The 24151-nt window shown below is 42.6% G+C and overlaps 2 protein-coding genes across 2 annotated transcripts in view; one reads left to right on the forward strand and one right to left on the reverse strand.

Moving 5' to 3' along the window:
* LOC132379454 (catenin alpha-3-like) overlaps window positions 1–24151 on the forward strand; it is a 1635404-nt gene that overhangs the window by 433954 nt on the left and 1177299 nt on the right. The gene's annotated exons all lie outside the window — the stretch shown is intronic.
* The window catches only part of LOC132379455 (leucine-rich repeat transmembrane neuronal protein 3-like), a 321539-nt gene continuing 306713 nt past the window's right edge, over window positions 9326–24151 (reverse strand). The window contains exon 3 of the mRNA XM_059947343.1: window positions 9326–9984. Coding sequence (XP_059803326.1) covers window positions 9784–9984 — 201 coding nt within the window. The 3' untranslated portion in view covers window positions 9326–9783. The remainder of the gene's footprint in view (window positions 9985–24151) is intronic.

Consider the following 24151-nt stretch of genomic DNA (forward strand, 5'->3'; position numbering starts at 1 on the left):
ACCTCACTGTAACCTTGACCAGTCCTCCTCATCCTCGAGCTCACTGCCTATATTGGTAATGTTGCCCCTATCTTGATTGCGCCCCTATATTTATATCCAATTTATTTAAATATAACACTGTAAGCAAGGCTCTGGTAATGATCCCTGTGGGATCTGCAGTTTCTAGCCTTCCCCTAATTAAAGCTCTTTGACCATTATAGTACTTTTGCTCCAAATGACTCACTTTTAAAATTCTACTTACAGTACTTGTTCTTTTTTTAATTTTCAGACATGCTTCTCTGATTGGCTTTCATTGTAGCTCCTTTAAGAATTCGATTAAACGGATAGTGGAAGGTCATTACAAATTGAATAGCAGAACCTGTTACAAGCTGATCTGCAGGTTCTATTCAAACTTGACTGAAAGAACATCTTCTGATCTGATTATCAAGACTCGTTACAATCTGATCAAGTGCCTTGTTCACCAATGGTTCAGATTCACATGTCACACTGAAATATATCGTTTATCACATGTACATTGAAATGTGTCATTTGTGTTAACGACCAACGTACCTCAGGATGTGCTGTGGTCAGCCCACTTGTGTTGCCAGGCATTCCAGTGCCAATCTAGTATGTGCACGATGTTTGGCAGAACATCACAGGACACAATAATCAATAAAACAATGACAACAAAATAAGCCCCCTTCCTCTCTCCCACCTCCCCCTCCCACTCACATACACGGACAGCTTTCCGATTCAGGACAGGCCTGCTGCCTTGTTCATTGGCTACAACTTCCGGACTTCCGATCAACCGTCGGGCTTCGATCTTTGGTGTCAACCCCCAGCACTGGCTGATGATGGGACCTTACAGCTCGGACTCAGGCTGATTGGCCCCCATGCTTCCTCATGCCTCATGCTCACACAGACACCTACTGACCCGGATCAAACCAGCAACTATACGTCCACATCACTGTCCTTTCGAGTGCAGAGCGGAGGTCTGAGCCCTGGATGTCTTTCGTCCCATGACCACATTAGTGGCCTGTTGAATGCAGTGTGGAGGCCTCAACTCTGGATGTCCTTTGTCACCCAACCACATTGCTGACCTTTAAACATGGAATGTGGAGCCAAGGCCTGACCTCTATTTCCCCACATCATTGTCCCTAAGCTTTAAACTGACTCCTAACTCCCTTCTGTTTCCGAAACCATCATTATGAAGTTAAAAATAGTTAGTTTCATTCATTAAATGTTAACATTCTGCATTCACTTCAAGGGGACTAGAATATAAAATTAAGAATGTAATGCTGAGGCTTCATAAGGCATTGGTCAGACCACCGGAATTCACTGGCACAGTGCTGAGGCCGAGTCATTACGTATGTTTAATGTGTAGTTTGACAGGTTCTTGATTAGTAAGAGTGTCAAAGGTTGCGGTGAGAAGGAAGGAGAATGGGGTTGAGATGGGTAATAAATCAGTCAGGATGGAATGGTTGAACAGACTTGATGGGCCAAATGGCCTAATTCAACTCCTATGTCTTATGGTCTTAATTAAGTCTGAGCCACCAACTCAATGGAGACCACATTCGGCACCATCTTAGAAGTTTTGTACTGTGTTCAGGGAAGGAAATCTACCATTTCCCCCTGGTCTGGGACTGCAGATACAGCAATGTGGCTTTCTTCTAACTGCCCTCTGCAATGCTGTAGCAAGTCATTTGCTTTACAGGGCAATCAGGGATTTACCATATTCTGGTCTCACCAGCGATGACTACATTCTATGAGTAGTACAGGAGGAATTGAGCAAAATATTCAGAAATGAACGAGTAGCTTTGGGGAGTTTTATGTTTACCACCCCCCTACTGCAATATAATGCCACAAAGCATGAGCTGTCGCTTTGGTACAGAAACACACCTACAACAGGCTGGACAAAGTACATGTTACAGGTATTAACTGGTTCCTGACCAACTCAAGTTTTGGGTATCATAACTATAACCTTAATTAATATGAAGCATGTAAACTTCTGCTTAGAACATCCTCCTCTTATGTACATTATAATGTTAGTTTTACGTGCTACCTCAAGTGAGTTTTCTTCATGTACAAATCTCTTTTGCTTCTGCTTTCATAACTGCTCAAAAGCTACCTCTCTTCACATCATACCAAACCTATTGTTGTTTCCATTGTATTCAACAGGCCCTTACTGAGTCACTAATGACAATCATCCGTACAGTTAGGTATTTCCAGTGCTGCACAGCTCATCTGATCTCAGCTTTTCATTTCCCTGCCATTTTATCATAGCCCTGACTCCCCTCTGTTTCAAAAACCTTCTGCCTCCTGGAATACACTCAGTAGTTTCCTCTTGGAGAATTCCAAGGATCGGGCACTTCTTAGAGAAGAAATTCCTTATTGTCTCTGATTTAAAAGGGCATCCCTTCATTCTCAAAACTGACTCCCACTTCCTGACCGCCTCATAAGGGTAAGTATTTTCTCAGCTTTGTCGAGTCTTGAATGTTTAAATGTTACAGCTCATTGATGTGGTCTCCTTGAAGCATTCTCTGTTAGCCTGCTTTGATATATGAATTTCTAGTATTGTGTGCAGTGTTGGACACCTACCTACAGAAACGGTGTAAATAAAGTTGAAGGAGTACAGAGAAAATTTACTAGGATGTTTCCGAGTCTGGAGGACCTGAGTTAGATGGAAAGAGTAAATAGGAAAACACTTTATTCCTTGGAAGGTAGAAGATTGAGAGTAGATTTGATTGAGGTATACAAAATTATGAAGGGCATAGTTAGGGTAAATGCAAGCTTTTTCCACTGAAGTGGGGTGGGACTATAACTAGAGCTCATGGGTTAAGGGTGAAAGGTGAGAAGTTTAAAGGGAACATAAGGGGAAATCTCTTCATTGAGAAGGCCGTGAGAGTGTGGAATGAGCTGCCAGTACAAGTGGTGCACACCGGCTCAATTTCAACATTTAAGAGAAGTTTGGATAGATACATGGTTAGTAGAGGTATGGAAGGCTATGGTCCTGGGGCAGGTCGAAAGGAGTAGGCAGTTTAAATGGCTCAGCATGGACTAGATGGGCCAAAAGGCCTCCTTCTCTGGTGTACTTTTCTATGACTCTATCTGGATTACTAATCGGCTTTTACAGTTTAGTGATGGTGTGATGGAGGGAAGGTATAATAGGAGCTATTGATGAAAGGGGAGTAACCAGTTCCTCCTCCTCTTTGTGCCCGCTGCTCCTTCACCACTAATACTGCTCCACAAGGAAATGCATGGTATCACACTCATTTCCGGGAACAGCAAGCTTGTACAGAAGCTGAAGTCAGCAAAGCAGCCTTCAGCAACTGCCGTAGCATTCCCTGCACAAACCAGCAGGCATCAGTCCGCACCTCGCTTGCAGGTAGTTTATGTGTTCTGCTTATGAGAGTAAGAAAGGTTGTAGCTGGCGTCCTGATCTCTATCAGAATTAGACCATTTGGTCTATTGAGACTACTCTGCTATTCACTCTCAGCTGATTTACTATCCCTCTCAACCCCTTTCTCCTGCCTTCTCTCCATAACCTTTGACCCCTTACTTATCAAAACCCTATCAACCTCTGCTTTAAATATACCCAGTGACTTGGATTCCACAGCTGTCTCTGGCAATTAGTTCTACACACTTAGCCAACCTCTGGCTAAAGAAATTCCTCCTAGTTTCTGTTCTAAAGGGACATACTTGTATTTTGAGGCTGTGTCCTCTAGTCCCAATCTTCCCAACTATAAGAATCATTCTCTCCACATCCACTCTATCTAGGCCTTGCAATGTTCCCCTCATTCTTCCAAACACCAGAGAATACAGGCCCAGAGTCATCAAGCGCTCCTTAGATGTTAACCCTTTCATTCCTGGTGTAATGTATGGCTCTATTATTTTTAAAGCATTGACCTCCCCCCACTACATTTTGATGTGTTGTCTGTTCATGTGCTGTTGTCTATGAATGCGCATTCTTCAGTCTCTTGCTGTAATGTGAATACACCTGTTAAAGCTATCACCTGTGTGCGTGCTTTTATTTAATTGATATGTAGTTGTGCACAGACACAACAAATTGGCGACGAGTATGAACCTGAATGTCAGAGAATATCACCAGCTGCACCGACAGTTGTGGGACGAAACAGCGAGGGTTAAACAACATGAGAAGTCCATCAAAGATGCTAACAGATGTGTGAGTACAGTGCAGAGTAACAGTGAAAGACGTGCTGAATTTAAAGTGAAATTAACATGGTGATGGGCTCAGTTGGGAAAGTTGATGAATTTGATGAAGGCTGGGAGTCGTATATCGAGAGGGTGGAACTGTATGGTAAGGTGAACAAGGTTGAAGAGCAAAAGAAAGCCCCTACACTTCTTACCTTAATGGGCCCAAGAATGCACATACTCTTAGGCAACTTAGTAACCCCTGTAGAGCCAGAAAGCAAGACGTTTGATGAAATTGTTACAATTTTACAAAATCACTTGAACTCTAAATAGCTGAGAGATTTGATTTTACAAAAGAATCCTGTCAAATCCTGAATAACTTGCAAAACTGTGCAAACTTTCCCAGAACTGTGACTTTAGAGATGGACTTTCTGATGGATTAAGGAACAGGCTTGTATGTGGCATGCATAATCAAAGCACTCAAATGAGGGTATTGGCAGAAAGAGACCTAACCTTAGAATGGCCATTGACTGTTGCAATATTGTTAGAGCCTGCAGCAAGATGCAGCAGAACTATAGAAAAGGAGGTTGGTATATGAAATGCACAATATGTTCCTGAATGGTGCAAGAAGCCAAAAGAAAAGGTTTGCAGAAAGTGTCACAGACAAGATCACAAAAAGAGAATATGCAATGCAGACTTAAAGCACAACTGAGTGAAAAGTCTCAACCACAAAACTAAACAAATGCATAAAGTTACCGAATGTGAAACAGAATCAGACAACATAGAGTCTGACAAAGGTGAACTGTCACGCCTACAACTGCATAGTGTAACTGAAGCAGATCACAAAATCATTTGGATCACAATAGATGTGTCTAATGTAAAACTTCAGAGGCTGACTACAACAGACTGTTTTCTAAAATACATTAGAGAAGATTTTGGTGATGCTAAAGACCCACACAGGTGAAAAAGTGTCTCCCAAAGTCAAACTGAAAGTAAATGTGACATATGGAGGCCAAACACAACAGTTAGAGCTTTGTGTGTTGAAACCTGGAGAACCAGTGCTTTTGGGATCTGAATGGTTGAGAAAAATCCAACTAGAATAAAACTCAATTAAAGCTCTCCTTGGACATCAATAAGCAACGGCAACCCAAATTGTAGCACTAACCAGAGGTTGGCATAGCTACTTAATGCTAATGAGAAGGTGTTTGAGAAGGGGATTGGTAAACTTGAAGGTATCTAGACTGGATGAAACAGTAACACCAAGTTTTCAAAAGAACATTCAGTGCCTTACGCACTGCATCCTGAAGTGGAAGTTGAACTGCAGAGCTTGGAGGTGTCATGATTTCTCTCCAAGACTGAATGGAGTGATTGGGCCATGCTCATCGTCCCAGTGATCAAGAAAGGGAAGGCCAGAGCTATTCGCATATGTGGGAATTTTACGTTGAGCATCAAGCCGGTGCTGTGCACTGTGCAATATTCCCAGCCATGAATAGAAGATGTTTTTACATCTTTGGCAGACAGGGAGAGGTTTTCAAAGATTGACTTGTCACAAGCCTATCTGTAAATGGAGATTGAGATGTCAAACAGGAAGTTCCTCACCATCAAGACTCACAAGGGACCGTTCCAGTATAATTGTCTCATCTTTGGCATTGCATCAGCCCCAGCAATTTGGCAAACAGCAATGGAACAGGTGCTCCAAGATATCCTAGGAACACAATATTACCGTGATGACATCATTGCGACTGCAAAAATGATGAAGAGCACCTCCAGACCCTTGGTAAAGTGCTTACCAGGCTGAGTGAGAGGTCTGCACACAAAGAGGGACAAATGGGAGTTTTTCAAGAATGCAATCTCATATTGTGGACAAGCATGGCTTACATAAGTCCCAAGAGAAGATTGAGGCAGTGCTGCAGGCACTCAAACTGGAAAATGTGTCACAACTCAGGTCATACTTGGGCTTTGTAAACTGCTACCACTGGTTTCTCCCAAACATTGCTACAGTGTTGAATCCATTGAAGGCACTGTTACAGACAGGAGCTAAGTGGGAATAGTCAGAAAGATGTGAAAGAACGTTCAAGCAAACAAAGAGAGTAATGATATCCGATAAACTACTCATCCATTATGACCCAGCTCTGCCCATTAGACTGGTGTGCGATACGTCCCCTTATGGCAATCGAGCCATTTTGTCACTCATTATGAAAGATGGATCTGAACACCCAATTGCATTTGCTTCGAGATCACTGATGAGCGCAGAATGCAGCTATGCACATGATCAACTGAGAGGCCCTTAGTCTGGTATGGTGAATAAAGAAGTTCCACCACTACCTCTATGGACAAAAGTTTACTCTAGTGACAGATCACCAGCCCCTTGTGTCCATTTTCAATCCCAGGAAGGGAATCTCAGTGATGTCTGCTACCTCATTACAATGTTGGGCACTATTCCTAGAAGCCCAATCTTGTTGCATAGAGCTCAGGGGCATGAAACAGCATAGCAACGCTGATGGCTTGTCATGTCTTCCTCTATTGGCAACTGAAGAAGAAAAGTCTTCATACTGTGACCTGGAAGAAGTGTTCCACAATACTTTGGTGGACCAGTTGCCGGTAACAAACTTGGAAATACAAAGGGAAACAAGGAAATGCCTGACATTGTCAAAAGTCTATGAAATCATCACGCAAGGATGCCCAGCTGACGGCAACCCTGTGTTTCGAGAGTTCTCCGTATGTCAAAGAATACTGGTGTACGCATCTCGTGTTGTGGTTCCCTCTAAACTGCACACTAGAATGTTAGAGAATCTGCACAAAGGACACCTGGGTGCAGTCAGGATGAAGGTTCTCACCTGGAGCTATGTGTGGTCACCAGGAATAGATAAACAGATTGAATACTTGGCCAAAAGATTTCCAGGATACCAAAAAGTTCAAAATGCATTCGCACAGGCACCTTTACACCCATGGGAGTGGCCGTCGTCACCATGGCAAAGAGTACATATTGACTGCTGGGCCATTCATCAACATGTTTCTGATTGCTATGAATGCTCATTCGAAGTGGGCTGTGGTTATACCAAAGAAGTCAACCACCTCAGCAAAGACTGTCTCCACCACAAATGGCTTATCAGAACAAATTGTGAGTGACAGTGGACCACAGTACACGTCGGAAGAATTCCGACTGTTCATGAAGAAAAATGGCATCAGGCATTTCAAGTCAGCTCCTCACCACCCAGCCATGAATGGGTTAGCTGAAAGATTTATCCAAACCTTCAAGAAGCCCATTAAAGTGATGGACAAGGGGGACATCCCTCTGCAGCACAAGGTGGACAACTTCCTTTTTGTGTATCGGAATGACAAATCAAACACCTGCAATGCTGTTCATGAACAGGAATCTGAGATCTCGTGTAGACCTCCTGAAACCAGATCTACAGAGGGAAGTGCAGAATAAACAGTTCAGCCAGTTGCCATGTGAAGCAGCAAGGAGCTTTGAGCTTGGACAGGAAGTCCTAGTACATGATTATGGAAAAGATAAGTGGACATCTGGTAGGATAGCTACAAGAACTAGGCCACTGATATACACAGTAGATGTTGGAGATCGAACATGGAGAGGGCATATGGAACAGATACCGCATGCTCAACTGAAGAACACACCTGAGTCAATTGCATCCAACAAGATGGACACATTACAGTCACCAGACATACCTCTTGGTGATAATCATGTCACTGACAGCCACGTGACACCGGATTCTGAGAACATTGTCTTAGACAAGACACCTGCCAAACCTGATGCCCCTCCACAGGTCTAGAGCCATAGTCCTGAAAGAAACAATATGCCACCCAAAAGACCGAACCTTGAAGTTAGTTATGGACTGTTATTGTGAAATCATGTTTATTTGGAATATGGGTTTATGAAAGGTTTATGAATGTTTTGTGCATATACAGTTTTATGTTGCATTAATCTAAAGGGGGAGGGAGTGTAATGTATGGATGCTTTTCTTTTAGAGCAATGACCCTACCCTTATCACTGCTTATCAATCTGTTGTTTGTGTACATGCTGTTGCCTACACATGCACATTGCTCTCTCTCTTGCTGCAGTGTGAATGCACCAGTTAAAACCATCACCCACGTGCGTGCTTTTATTTAATTGATATGTAGTTGTGCACAGACACAACACCTTGAATAATTCCTGAAAACCTCCTCTGGACCCCCTCTAATGTCAGCACAACTTTTCTTTGATTTGGAGCCCATGACTGTTCACAATACTTCAAGTGCAGTCTGACCAAAGCTTTATAGAGCCTCAGCATTATATCCTCACTTTTATGGTTCAATCCTCTTGAAATGAATGCTGATGTTGTACTTGCCTTCGTCACTACCACCTCAATAGTATGACTGCTGTCAAATTTTCATTCCCATGGATCAAGATCCCAATCAGCTTCCTCTCTGTTGTCCTGAAAGCACTTTCTGTGGAGCACTGTTACAAAATGTTAGTAAGTGTTCAACAAATGGGCATAAATCCCTCAGCCACTTGAACACAAACAATTTGGTCCTCATGAATATCCATAATCAGGTGCTGTTAAACATTTCTTGTTGCCCTAATATAAGTACAACTCCAGGCTTCCTTTCATTGAGGTGAATGTGATAAAGCCTGATATATTGAAGTCACTGTCTCTGGGCCTGGAGCCCAAGTGACTAGTTGGAATGTAACTTGGCCATTTTTGTTAAAATGTCCTCTATTTTGGGAAATGAGGTTATTTTCTATTATTGTTCCTGTGTTTTGGTGGAGATATGAAAAAAGGCTAAACACTGTTGGAAATTCATAGGCAGCCTGGTGATTCTGTTCCCCTTCCATAAACACATTTTACAAGACTGATGAGCTTTAAGTGTTGGAAAAAGTCTAATTATTGTATATTGCTACTCAGTTGCTTCAGAATATTTCATTTTAACCAGGTCCCAATTGCCTTCTTGCAGAACTCATAATAACTTTGTGAAAAATGCCAAATACTTGATTATGTTTTAATCTGTTGGGGTGACTAAGTGCATAAAATGGATTACTAACTAATTTTTGCTCCATATAATTACCACACGTACTTAAAGGCAAATATCACAGGACAATGACTTGGATCTGCTTAATGTAAGTCAGTGTTGCAGAGAAAACTGGCTAAAAATGACAATTATTTTCTATTTTACAAAAAAAAGAGATCTGTTTTAGTAATAGATTTTAAATAATACAACACATTTTCAATTAGCATTCTAATTCTATAAACACAGAAGACTAACAGACTGAAAATAAATGCACAACTGTCATTAGCTACTTCAGTTTTGTCATTTTCAAAGCATATTCTTTATGAAAAATACTGCATCTTTACACCATGTTAAATAACTCATGTATATACAGGTGGATTGTTAAAGACAAGAATACTGAATAAAATCTGTACAAGTTCGTTGCTTTCTCATTTTAAAAAATACTGCACAAATAAAGTCAGTACAAACTAAAACAAAAAAATTTCAGTGAAATCTGCATCGCTTTCAGTCTGACCTCTGACAGCAGTATCTCCGCGTTAACTATGATTTATGTCCTGGGCCACAGGCCTCCCTTGGTGTCTTTTAGCTGTCTAGGCCTTGTCCTCGTTTAGTCCATCATTGTGGGTGGCCTCAGGCTGGGCTGGGTCACTGAATATGGCTGCCGGAGCATGTCACTGTTGCTATTGTGCTCAGTTCTGTGCCAGGCTCTCTGTGGCTATCTGGAGCATCCTTGTGGGCCTGCATTTCATACTGCTTGTGAGCCAGACGTCCTTGATGCACTCCACAACAAGGTAGTGTTGGCTGGTCGTAGGTGAGGAAGGAGGAGACACTCATGGCGATGGGGATCTAGAAGTGGAAGAAAAAACAGTGCAGCTGAAAATAACCACTTTTTGGAGAGGTCTTTTAAACCATGCCTGTGCAAGATATTGTGCAATGTCATATGTTGTAATCAAAAGCAAAATACTCTGAATCCTGGTTATCTGAAAAAGGAACAGAAAAAGGTCAGGCAGCATCTGTGGAAAAAAGGAATAGTTGATATTTGAAACATAAGAGATTCTGAAAATGCTGGAGGAGGTCAGCAGGTTAGCAGCCATCTCACCTCTCCCGGATGTTCCGGGGGTCTCTCGCATATCGATCGCAGCTCCCTGACGCCCGTAAATTATATACAATATCCCGGAAATCATTATTTTTGAGAAGGGGAGGGAGAGGGACAGGGAGAGGAAGAGTGAGAGTGAGAGGGAGCATCCTGATTGGTCTCTCTTTGTGCTAAGTAGACCTATCAGTTTTCTCTGTGGGCGGGCTTTACAGTCGACCTCAAAAATAATGACAGTGTTGCTCGCTGCACTGTTTGCAACAGTGACTTTTCTATTGCCCATGGCGGGCTAAAATGTAAAAGACATGTTGAGGTGAGTTTAACAGGTGTCATTCATTTATTAGCATAGCTAACATTATTTAAACTAGCTGGTAGCTGCTAAGGAGCTACTCTATTGATGTCCTACATGATGAGGCCAAACTCCCTGCAGACTTGCTTAAAGTTGTAAAAGAATGTAAAAACAACTTAATGATAATATAAGAAATACATATTTTAATGTCACATTTTCTGCATATACCCAACTTGGTTTACAGATTAGACAAAATCACTGAACAAAGTATTACATACACTCTTGGAGGTCGACTGGAGGTGGGTATATGGGGTTGCGGGGGCCAAGGGTGCTACCTCCCTGAAATGAGTTTTTGCAGGGTGGGATGTCTGGGTTAGGCAACATAAGCGGTCAGTGTTTCAGGCCAAGACCCTTCATAAGGACTGGGGAGGAATGGGGAAGAGACCAGAATAAGAAGGTGGGGGAGGGGAAGAAGCTGGCAGGTGATAGGTGAAGCCAGGTGAGGGGGGAAGTAGGTGGATGGAGAGGGAGGGGGTTGAATGAGGAGCTAGGAGGCGATAGGCGGAAAAGGTAAAGGGTTGAGTAAGAAGGAATCTGATAGGAGAGGAGTGTGGAAAGGAAGAGGGGCACCAGAGGGAGGCTGGAGGCAGGTGAAGTCTAGAGAAGGCATGAGAGCAGCGTTAGAAATGGGAAAGGAAAACGAGAAGGGGAAGGGATGAGAGATCCCGTAAGTTAGAGAAATCGATGTTCATGCCATCAGGTTGGAGGCAACCCAGCCAGAAGAGTTAGTAACGGAGCTGAAGGAAATTTGTGAGATACAGGGAAATAGAAGGTCTGAGCTTAGGAAGAGCAAAAGATGAGGGTGAGAAACTAGGAATGAGAAAAAACAAAAAGAATTGTTGGAACAAGGACAAAAGGATGTGAAGATAATCTCAGAATGCCTAAATAGCAGTGATTACCATTGTTATGTATATCGGTTGAGTGCTAATTAAAACAAAACACTGCAGATGCTGAAAATCTAAAAATAAAAAACAGAAAATTCTAGAAATAACTAGCAGGCCAAGCAGGAGAGAGAGAGGGAGAGGGGGAGAGGGGGAGAGAGAGGGAGAGGGAGAGGGAGAATCTGTTGCCTGACCTGTTGATAATCAGAAAATAATTCTTCATATTATACCATCATTTTAGTTTTCCACAAGTCCAAAATTCTGGTCTGGCACTTGAGATGTGCCCAGGTACAGTCATTCCTTAGGTATACAATCAACGGCCACTTTATTAGGTACACCTGCACACATGCTCATTAATACAAATACCTAATCAGCTAATCATGAGGCATAAATTCAATGCAGAAAAACATGTAGACATGTATAAGAGGTTCAATTGTTGTTTAGACCAAATGGGGAAGAAATGTGACCTTGATTTTTGGCGCTCGATGGGCTGTTTTGAGTATCTCAGAAACTGCAGATCTCCTGGGATTCTCACACACAACAGTCTCTGGAGTTTACAGAGAATGGTGCAAAAAACAAAAAAAAAGCATTCACTGAGCAGTGGTCTGTGGGTGGAACCTTGTTAATGAGACTGGTCAGACTGGTTTCAAGCTGACAGGAAGGTGACAATAACTCAAATAATTACAACAGTGGTGTGTGGAACAGCACCTCTGAATGCACAACACATCAAACCTTGAAGTGGATGGGCCACAGCAGCAGAAGACCATGACCATACACTCAGCGACCACTTTAATTGGTACGGGAGATATCTAATGAAGTGGCCACTGAGCAAAGATCATGATTTTGCAGGGAAAAAAACAGGACATTAGATCTGACCCAAGTTGTTAATATTTGCATCGGCCCGTGGAGGTTTGATAGATGCTTAGTTCAGTGAAGGTTTATGAATTAGAAGATATTGAAAAAATTGTTGCTGGTGGCAGAACGATTATTAACCTGAGGACAGTTGCTTGGAGTGGCTATTAAGCTAGGTAAGAGATGGGAATATAAATTCATTAAAGTTATTAAAAGTGATAATGCAATGGCCAGGCAAAGCTTGGAGACTGAGGTTAAATTTCAGCTTATAATTTATACGTAGCCTATTCATTACATTTATTATGAATGGCTGCTGTACTTTCCACCCTCCACTCTTTTCAAGTAGATTCCATTTTATAAGTAAATTGATTTTACTTCCTGTACAATGGCAACCAGTCTGCTCTGAGCTGTAGTCTGACTATTGGCTGTCGATTAAAACTCTATGTTTACACAATGCAGGTTATTTCAATTTGCGACGCCCTATTGCAAAGGTTTCTGCAGTAATTTACAGGGTAGTAACGTACTGACCTATAGGAAATAAATAGGCCAAAGGAGAAAGAGAGGCATGAGGGACCAAAAAGTCTTCCGTGCTGTGACATTCCGGGAACTACATGGCCACAAGACCATAAAACATTGGAGCAGAGTTAAGCCATTTAATCCATTGAGTCTGCTCCACCGTTCCATCATGACTGATTTATTATCCCTCTTAACCCCATTATCCTGCCTTCTCCCATAACCTTTGATGCCCTGACTATTCAACAACCTATCAAACTCAGCTTCAAATATACCCTGTGAGTTGGCCTCCACAGCTACCTGTGGCAATGAATTCCACAGATTCACCACTCTCTTGCTAAAGAAGTTCCTCCTCATCTCTGTTTTACAGCGATGTCCTATTCTGATGCTGTGGCCTTTGGTCCTAAACTCCCCCACTATAGGAAACATCCTCTCTACCACCCACTGTATATTCCAAATTTCCATAGGTTTTCAATGAGATCCCCCTTCATTCTTTTAAACTCCAGTGAGTCCACGCCCAGAGCCATCAAATGCTCCTCATATGTTAACCCTTTCATTCCCAGAATCATTCTCACGAGCCACTTCTGCACCAGCACATCTTTTCTTAGATAAGGCAATCACAATACTCCAAGTGCAGTCTGCCCAATGCATTACGTCCCTGATTTTATATTCTAGTCCTCTCAAAATGAATGCTAAATATTAACAGTTTGGGTCACATATCAGATATTTAGCAAACTTAAATCACCCCTATAAATATTCTGAGGGTTTCTGTATCTTACTTCCTTTCTAGTGAGTCTGTGGTTAGTTCTTGAGAGAATGGAACAAGCTTTATTTTAGGCGGACATGGTGTAGGGTGCCACTCTCTACATAGAGAAAAGCAACCATTGTTCCATTTATTTCAGAAAGCAGATACAGAATCTTGCCAGAATTTAGCCAGAATATAAAATTTCCACTGCAGAAATTGAGGTGGTTTAGAGCATTCAGTCAAGGCCAACATACTGTAAGTTGGTGTATGCTCAGTTCCTTCCCTCAAAGCCTTCTTAATTTTTATTTTTCAGTAATGTTGTGTTTTTGCTTTTAATACTGGCTGTTGTTGGATATTAAAGCATAAATAAAGTCTGCTGGTTTATCAGTGAAGGATTGAGCCTTTAGAGCTTCAAAATTAGAAGTGTATTCTTAGCCCAACATTTCATCATGGGCACTAGTTTCCCCACTATCAAGGACATCTTTGAAAGGCAATGCCTCAAAAAGATGGCATCCATCATTAAGGACCCCTACCACAGAAGATGTGCCCTCTTCTCAATACTACCATGGGGGAAGAAGTGCAGGATCCTGTAGACACACACTCAACATTTTCAGACAGCTTCTTGCCCTTCACCATCAGATTTCTGAACAGTCCATGACCCCATGGACACTTCCTCACTGTTTCACTCTCTTTCTGTACTGCTTATTTAATTATATATGTGAAAAAACCATATATATTTATATATTTCTACACTGCAGATGACTGCACAAAGTGACTCCTCAGATAGTGAAACGGTTTATACCCAAATGCAGCAGGACCTGGACAATATCCAGGCTCGGGCTGACAAGTGGCAAGTGACATTCGAGCCACACTAGTGCCAGGCAATGATCATCTCCAACAAGAAAAGCTCTAACCATCGTCCCTTGACATTCAGTGGCATCACCATCACTGAATTCTCTACTATCAACATCCTGGAGGTTACAACTGACAGGAAACTGAACTGGTCTCTACATATAAACACAGTAGTTACCAGAGCAGGTCAAAGGCAAGGACTCCCCAAAGCCTGTCCACCATCTACAAGGCTCAGGTCAGGAGTGTAATGGAACACTCGCCATTCACCTGGATGAGTGCAGCTCCATCAACACTCAAGAAGCTGGACACCATCCAGTATAAGGCAGCCAACTTGATTGGTACCTCTTCCACAAGCATCTAAACCCCTCCACCATTGATGAACAGTTGCAGCAGTGTGTTCTGTCTACAAGATGCACTGCAACAACACGCCGAAGTTCCTAAGGCAGCACCTTCCAGACCCACGGCCACTACTGTTGAGAAAGACAAGAAGAGCAGTGTGGTGAACTACGTGTGCCTGTCTGGACACGCCCCCTGCTGACTGCTTCTGTGGCTCCTCCCACAGGCCCCTGTATAAAGGCGATTCAGGTCTAATCCTCTGCCTCATTCTCCAGGATGTAATATGATGGTCACTCACTGCTGGTTCCTTCTTCAGTCAATAAAAGCAGATATCTCGCCTTACGTCTCAGAGTGAGTTATTGATGGTGCATCAAGCAGATACCTGGGAACACCACCACTTGGAAATCCCCCTCCAAGTCCCTTACGATCCTAACTCGGAAACATGTCGCTGTTCCTTCACTGTCACTGGGCCAAGACCATGGAATTCCCTCCCTAACAGCACTGTGGGGGTACCTACACTTCAGTGACTGCAGCGGTTCAAGAAGGCAGCTCATCGCCACCTCTCAAGGGCAACTAGGGATGGGCAATAAATGCTGGCTAATCATGTGACCCAAACATCCTGTAGGTGAATAACACAAAGCAGCAAATGTCACAACTTACATCAGTGATAATAAACCTGATTCTGATTGTCAGTCAGAGTATGCCACTGGCCTTGGATTGTCACTAAACAGTAATTAATTTAGTCTGAACCCAGCAAAGTTAACGGGCTTGATGCTTTTTCCCTTCTGCAGGCTAGAGCCAGGCAAGATTTTCCACCGTTGGGTATGTTATTTGAACACATTTAGCAATAATTTTCTCAGGCAGCATTGACCGGAGAAAAGGATCTGCTATTGATGGGGCGTGGTGACATCGGCAGACTGATCGTATTATTCAATTGTAAGACCACTGAAGCTTGGAATCAAAGCACAATGCAGCACAGAAGGAAGCCAAATGGGCCAATCAGTCTGCTGAGGCCCGTTGGCCGGAGCCCAAGTCTGTGAAACTCTGCACTGGAAAATCTAGGCCTAATATCTGAGAGCCTGAGGCTGCTGGAGGGTGGAGCTTGAAGATAGCTAGTCCTGGGGTTGGAGAACTGTGACAATCGTGAATCCTGAATCTGACTTTTAGCAAGAGCAATCCAGATAGTTCCACTCCACAACTCATGGCTGTTTCCTTCAGATTTTTACGTTTCTCAGTGGTTTATCCAATTCGCTTTGAATATTGTATTAGAATGTGTTTCCACCACCTCGTCAGGCATTTCTGTCCAAAACCTAACCAGGGGTGAGAGGAAGCTTTCCTCCTGCTACCATTGCTTCTCCTGTCAGTCACCCGAATTCTCCCATTTTTGGGCCGTACAACCACCGGAAATACATTTTCTTTATCTGTAATCCTCAACGTGTTCATGATTGTAAAGACCTCTATTAACTTCCCTTTTGGCCTTCTCTGCTCTGAACACAATTAATGCCTCTGCATAGTTTTGACCTTAGTGACTCCTCGCCAACTGCGCACGGGTTAAGACGGCACCAAACAATGATCCCTCTCCGGTGTCCACATGTGCACCCTCACATATCTTTTGCTATCAGCGCACAAAGGAGCTTAAACTGTGCACAAAAGGTTGTCACCCTATACCTCGTTGGCAGGTTAATTATATTTCACAAATCCCATTTCCTTTTCTGGTTTCTGATGCAGACAGTGTTGACAACGTGGAGTTTGAGGTGCTTTGTTTGCAGATTTTAGAACTGACTTATTTATACTGTTTTTATTGAAGAAATTATTGATTCACTATGTCAAATTCCAAAGAAGCAACGGGAGTGAAGTGCAAAAGAGCCGCGAGTTCATTTAAAGTGGAATGGCTTTAAACAGTGAACAACAAACTGGACTTGGTAGCTCATCATCCTTAGAATAACTTCAGGTTTACTTCCACTTAAAAATTCTGTGTGCACATGTTGTTGCACTGGGCAAAAATAACGCACAGCACAAGACCTTAGTGCTCGCAGGTTATTACAAATTAGAAGGAACATTGGCACCGAACTGCAGCCTCCATCAAGATTGCGACTCAGACAGTCATTCTTTTAAGTTTGTAGGGATGTAGGGGACACGTACAACCCATTGGAGGAACTCAGCAGGTCAGGCAGCATCCGTGGAAACGAGCAGTCAACTTTTCGGGCCGAGACCCTTCGTCAGGACTGAAGAGGGAGGGGACAGGGGCCCTATAAAGAAGGTGGGGGGAGGGTGAGAAGGAGGGTGGAAGGTGCCAGGTGAATAACCAATCAGAGGAAAGATCAAGGGGTGGGGGAGGGGATAGACAGGGAAGGTGAAGAAGGAATGTAAGGGGAAAGCACTATGGGTAGTAGAAGGTGGCGGAATCATGAGGGAGGTGATAGGCAGCTGTAGGAGGAGGCAGAATCCTGACGAAGGATCTCGGCCCGAAACGTTGACTGCTCGTTTCCACGGATGCTGCCCAAACCTGCTGCGTTCCTCCAGCGTGTTGTATGTGTTGCTTTGACCCCAGCATCTGCAGTGTACTTTGTGTGGACTGAAAGGAGAGTTAGCGGTCAAGTTGGGGCTTAGAGAGTGTGTTGTGGGGGAGTTAGAGGTCAGATTAAGGTTTAAGGACAGTAATGTGGAGGAGTTAGAGGTTGGGCTCCAGTTCTGCGCTCTGCGTCCAAAGGCCAGCGATGTGGACAGCTAATGGAGGGATTCATGCATGTTAGGCTGTCCCAGATCAACGGGTCCTGGGATTGGTCATCTGTGCAAGTAGGAGGCACAAGAGCCAGTGAGTCAGCATGCCCGAAGTTCAAGCCAGGGATCGGGGTCCTGTCATTGGCTCGTCTGACAATCGATACTGAAGAACTGATGCCCAAAGGTTGATCAGAAGTCTGGAAATTGGCTGATGCCTGAAGACTGGAGACTGAAGGTGGAATATTGGAGACCCAGAGGCCTGTCCTGGAGTTGGAGGGTGTGTGTGTGTGTGTGTGTGTGTGTGTGTGTGTGTGTGTGTGTGTGTGTGTGTGTGTGTGTGTGTGTGTGTGTGTGTGTGTTTGTGTGTGTGTGTGTGTGTGTGTGTGTGTGTGTGTGTTTGTGTGTGTGTGTGTGTGTGTGTGTGTTTGTGTGTGTGTGTGTGTGTGTGTGTGTGTGTGTGTGTGTGTGTGTGTGTGTGTTTGTGTGTGTGTGTGTGTGTGTGTGTGTGTGTGTGTGTGTGTGTGTGTGTGTTTGTGTGTGTGTGTGTGTGTGTGTGTGTGTGTTTGTGTGTGTGTGTGTGTGTGTGTGTGTGTGAGAGAGAGAGAGAGAGATATCTATATAGAACGGGGGTTGCTTTGCTGTTGTTGTTTTGTTGCTTGTTGTGCTCTGTGTTGTTCTGCCAAGTGTTACAGCCATGTTATGTTGGCACCTTGGGTGTGCTGGTTGTTAATGCAAATGACACATTTTGCTATATATCCAAATGTACACATGATAAATACTGTAAATCTGTATCTGACTCTGGACTCATTCTGGTCTGCACACAAGCATGAGACAGTGTAGAAGTCTAGCAAGAGCTGGAGATCAGACCTCTCGCCCCCCCCCCCCCCCCCATGAATCCAATCACTAAGCATAGAGCAGAGGGAACTGGAAGTGGTTCTTATCCCTCTCCTCCATCCTACACCTGTTACAGACAACACATTCAGCATGGCCCCATTCATCTGAATAGTAATGATGATCTTCACTAAAAATATTAGTGAAACCTTTTGATTTTTTTAAAGCCGTATTGTAATTAATGTTAATAGTTTCATTTAATTTATAGCAGTTAGATGTTTTTAAGCAGATTTATTATTTTTAATTTTGCATAAATAGTTTTCAAATGTTTACATTCAGTCAGAAGAGCAAGAGGATGGTCATGAGGGGTGTATTAACTTTCTGCCCGTTCACCACTTGTGCATGGAGTGAGAGGGTTTGGGAGTAATACATCACAACTCTAGGGGGCAGTATTTGCAGGGCTGGTACAGGGTCCAAGCACAAAGTGTAGAAGGAGTCCAGAACAGTCTGTCCCACTGTGACTGGAGCATTTACCTCTCAAATATCTGACAAGGGTCTTTGACATAAGATGTTAACTACTTCTCTTTCCACAGATGCTGCCTGACCCGGTGAGTGCTTCTGCACTTTCTGCTTTTATTTTGGGTTTTAACATTGGCAGTAATTTTACTTCCATGAAGAGAGTGTGCAAAGTTGTGCATGGGTATTTCCATATTTGCCGCTGTAAAAATGGGAGTGTTGAGTGTGGCAATGTTTTAGCTACACTATCAAACACAAGACATTCTGCAGGTGCTAGAAATCCAAAGCAAGACACACAGAATGCTGGAGGAACTCAGTAGGTCAGGCAGCAGCTACGGAAGACAGTAAACCATCAACATTTCGGGCTGAGGCCCTTTCCCAGCACTTAGAAGGAAGGGGGAAGATGCCATAATAACAAGGTGGGGGGTGGTTTAGAAGTGACAAGTTAGTGAGGATGTAAAGTAGAAGTGTGTGGAGTTTAAAATGTGCTATTTTAAAACTTGTATTCAATCAAATTGCACATGGCATAAAAGCAGAATAAGACAATTATGTCCGCATGTGTTCTCCTTGGGCTGTATTTAACTCCTGTGGATACGGAATTAGCTTGCACATAGATGGTTGCAGATGGAGTGCCTGGTGGTCAGTGACCAGTGGTCTTCTGCCCAGATCTGTTCTGGGACCCCTGCTGTTGTGATTTTTATAAATGACTTGAATACAGAAAGTGGAAAGATGGGGTAGTAAGACTGAAGATGGCATGGTATTTTTCAGTGTTGTGGACAATGTGGAAAATTGTTGTAGGTTACAGTGGGACATCGACAGGATGCAGAGCTGGGTTAAGGTGTGGCAGGTGCAGTTCAACCGAGAAAAGTGTGCAACCAATCACTTCAGAATGTCAAATTTGAAGGCAGAATACAGGGTTAATGGCAAGCTTCTTAACAGCGTGGAGGAACAGAGGGATCTTGGAAGTCCCTCTGTTGCTGCACAAGTTGATAAAGCTGTTAAGAAGGCATATGGTGTGTTGGCTTTCATTAATTGGGGAATTCAGTTCAAGTATTGTTGCAGTTTTATAAAACTCCAGTTAGATCACACTTGGAACATGATGTTGGGTTCTGGTCACCTTATTACAAGGATGTGGAAGCTTTGGACAGGGTGCAGAGAAGCTTTACCAGTATGCTGCCTGAACTAGAGAGCGTGTCTTATGAGGAAAGGTTGAGTGAGCTAGGGCTTTTCTGTTTGGAGGACTTGATGGAGGAGAGTAAGGTGATAAGAGGCATGGATCAAGTAGATAGCCACAGATTTTTTGCGCCAGGCGGAAATGGCTAATTTGTGGGTGCATAACTTTAAGGTGATTAAAGGAGAAAGGGGAAGGGGGATGTCAGAGGTAACACAGAAGGTGGTGGGTGCATGAAATGCAGATATATTAGGGGTATTTAAGAAACTCTTGGATAGGCACATGGATGACAGAAAAATGGAGGACTATGTAGGAGGAAAGGGTTAGGTTGATCATAGAGTAGGTTAAAAGGTCAGCACAACATCGTTGGCCGAAGAGCCTGTACTGTGCTGTAAGATTCTTAATTTCTGTAGTCCAAATTCAGAACATTGAACATTAATGCACAGAACATTAAATGCTCTGCACACTCAACAAGACTGGGCCATGCACGGAATATTCTTTCTTCATTCAAACTGGTCTGTAGATCTACCCATCGCTGTCTAGAGGGAAAAAAATCCCCCATTCTTCTCCTTTTGTCCTCAATTCGCCCCCATTTCTCTATATTTCTGTTAATATAATTATTTCCAATTCCGGTAAATTTTCTCCAATTTTGAGGAATTTTAATTTTGTTTTCCTGGAGGAGCTTAATCTGACACTGAGTCTTTGTATTGATGGAAAAACTAATTCTGTACAGTGGGTACTATAAGTGAATGCTGTTTTACCTCACAAATTTGCACCTGCCTCATCAGAGGTTCTGTGGAACACTGGGGAAGAACAACAGGTTGTCCGTATTGTGTAACTGGTTTGAAATGAATAATCAAATTCCAGTACCTGTTCCATTTTGTTATGTCCTAGTCTCCAGTGAGCCAGTCTTTAACTGGATGACCAGAGGCTACCTACTGCTCGTGTTAGAGATACTGCATAATCTTGCACCCCAAATGAGTAGACTTCTCTCGGTCACCCTGGGCTGATTTAAATAACCAAACAATTTGCTTTAATATAAAAACCAGGCCTCAAAATGAATCGAGATGAATGTAAACAATGGGATAAAATTCAATTTGTGGCCCATAGACTTCACATTAGACTAGTGAAAAATGCAACAGCTCCTGAAATATTTATAAATACCACAGCTTTGTATCATTAATGAAAAGAGATTGCAACAAAAGAGCTCAAATCTATTAGTTCCATTAAAGGGAGGGGGGAGGTTTAAAATAATATATTCGAATTAACTGTGCAGCACTCTAAACCTGATGAATAATTTAAAGTGACATTGAAATACTGTAATGCTTCTGGTGATCTTGGTGTACATGCTGTAATGTCTGGGGACAAAACGCACTGTGAATCTTGCAATGTATTTAACTGCATTCACCTTTGTCATTGATACAATGGCTGGAACTATTTGACATACACCGGTTCACCTTATGCTGGTCCACCATGCTTTGCATCCAACATGCCTAGTTCTAATCCAAATTTTACAGATTACTGATCTGACTAGGTAGATTACAGATTTGGCTAGAAAGATCTGGCTAAATATATGACATTTCTAACTGGATGGGTTACGTGTTTAGATCCGTCCATAGTTGCCAACATCTCTAAAGGTCTATGCAAAGTTATAAAGAAGGCACAACAATGGCTAAATTTCTAGGAGTCTGGAGAGATTTGGTATACCACCAAATAACTCGAGCAAATTTCTACAGATGAACCATGTATTCTGTCAGGTAAGGGGGCGACCACGGCACAAGATTGGAAAAAGCTTCAGAGGGTTGTAACCTCAGCCTCCCAACCATCAGGAGCATCTTCAGAACACAATGCCTCATAAACGCAGCATCCACCATCAAGGACGGCACCACTCAAGACATGCCCTCTTCCCGTTACCATCACGAGGGAGGATCCTGAAGAGTCACACTCAGTGTTTTAGGCCCGCCACCGAGAGCGTGGAAGAGCGTGAACGGTTGGACACAGGCTGAATTGAAGCCGCGGGGTTCAGGCCCCAGAGCGTATCGGAGTGACTGAACACGATATTTGGATGGAGATTAATGGGCTGAATCGAGATGGTGAAGTCTGGCGTATACAAGTGGCAGAACCTGTTGTTCAGATGGTGGCTTAACCACTGGGGCAGATTGGGAAGGTCAGGGTGTTGGAGCCTGAGGTGAGATACAGGCCGATTAAGATCGCTGCTCCGCGATGTTTAATTGCCTCTGCACTCCACCATGCATTTTGAACTTCCTTGCGGACTTCAGTTCAGAAACACTATTTTCTTGCCTTTAATATTTGCATTTTTTTTCATTGCACATTGGGGATTCAATGGTCTTTTTTATGGGTTATTTTATCCTTTTATTTTCTTGTGGGCATGACGTGGTTTTTTAATTCTCTGCACATTGGGTGTTAGACAGTCTTTTTTCATATATATGGGATTTGTTTTTGGGTTTCTTTATTTCGTGGCTGCCTGTTAGGAGACGAAGCTCAAGGTTGTATAATGTATACATACTTCAATAATAAATAAACTTTGAACTTTGAGGAACAACTTATTCCCCTCCGCTGTGAAATTTCTGATTGGCCAATGAACCCACAAACACTACCTCACTATTTTTGCTCTCTTTTAGCATTACTTATTTAAATTTTCAATATATTTTTCTTATTGTAATTAATAGTATATGTTATATCTTGCACTATATTGCTGCCACAGAGCAACAAATTTCACGACATACTTTATGTCAGTGATAATAAACCTGATTCTGATTCTGATCCAGAGAGTCCCATTATGGATCTCAATAGATTTGGTGCAGCTCTGGCCAGAGTGATTACAGATTTAGGTAAGCATGTTATAATTTTGGCAAAACATGCCTTAGATCAGTGCCAGATTACATAATCAATGAGAAAGATTGCAGATTGGGTCAAAACACTGGCGTTGTAAACTGAAAATACTGCAGAGCTCAATTCTGATCTTGCCACTTGGAATGTTTTGCAATGGACTTTAATAGAACACTTTAGTGCATTTAATTAATCACATTCTTATATGAAATACATTTCTATAAATTATTGTGCTTCTGAATATGATTTAATACTGAGCCGAATGAATTGATCAAATTATAAATTCATTGTGATGGCAATAACAAAAACATCCTTTTCTGTGAGAAAATTCTTGTGGTGCATTGTAACCACAAATTTTCATTTCTTCAATCTGCAGTGAAGATCCATAATAATTATGTTCAGTTTCTGGAGGAGGTGAACAGTAATTATGACAAGAGGACAAACTCTGCTGACAGGAAGTGTAATCAGAGAATCTATATCTGATTTATCCTGGAAGGAGCAAGCAGGTTTGAAGTAGGCCCAACTGAATGAACAACCATTACCTGTGCAGCTGGCTGAATTTGTTGGATGTGCAATTAATGCAGCTAATAGGCAGCCTGTAACAATTGCAGTTGATCTGTAGATTCCAGAAAATTCTAAAGGTTCAGCAAGTTACATCTATACATCCAGTGCTTGCGTGGTTATAGCTGAACACTTGGCTCCTTGCCTGTAAATACTCGGGAACAGTTCACTGTCTGATCATTTCTATTTTATCTTTGAGTCCTGATTGCTACTGTGGGGATTAAAGATTCCAGCCTAGCATTGGAAATGTTCAGAGTTCAAAGTAAATTTGTAATTAAAGTGCGTAAATGTCACCATATACTACCTTGAGATTTATTTTCATTCAGGCATTCACAGTAGAATAAAGAAATACAATAATGTCAATGGGAAAAGGCGAGGCACAAAGACTGACAAATAACCAATGTGCAAAAGACTAACTGTGCATATAAAGAATAAATGGAGAGATAGATAGGTAAATAGACAGATAGATCATACTAAGAACATGAGTTGTGGAGTCAGTCTGTAAGTTATGTTCAGAGTTACCTATGCTGATTCAGGAGCCTTTTGGGTAATAACTATTCCTGAACCTGGTGGTGTGGGACCTAACCGGTACCTCCTTCCTAATGGAAGGACAGAGAAGACAGCATGGCCTGGATGGTGGGGGGGGGGGTGGTCCTTGATGATGGATGTTGCTTTCTTGTGGCAGCAGTCCCTGTAGATGTGCCCAGTGGTGGGGAGGGCTTTTCCTGTGATGGATTGGGCT

This window comes from Hypanus sabinus, chromosome 22 (genome assembly GCF_030144855.1).
Source record: "Hypanus sabinus isolate sHypSab1 chromosome 22, sHypSab1.hap1, whole genome shotgun sequence".
Classification (NCBI taxonomy): Eukaryota; Metazoa; Chordata; class Chondrichthyes; order Myliobatiformes; family Dasyatidae; genus Hypanus; species Hypanus sabinus.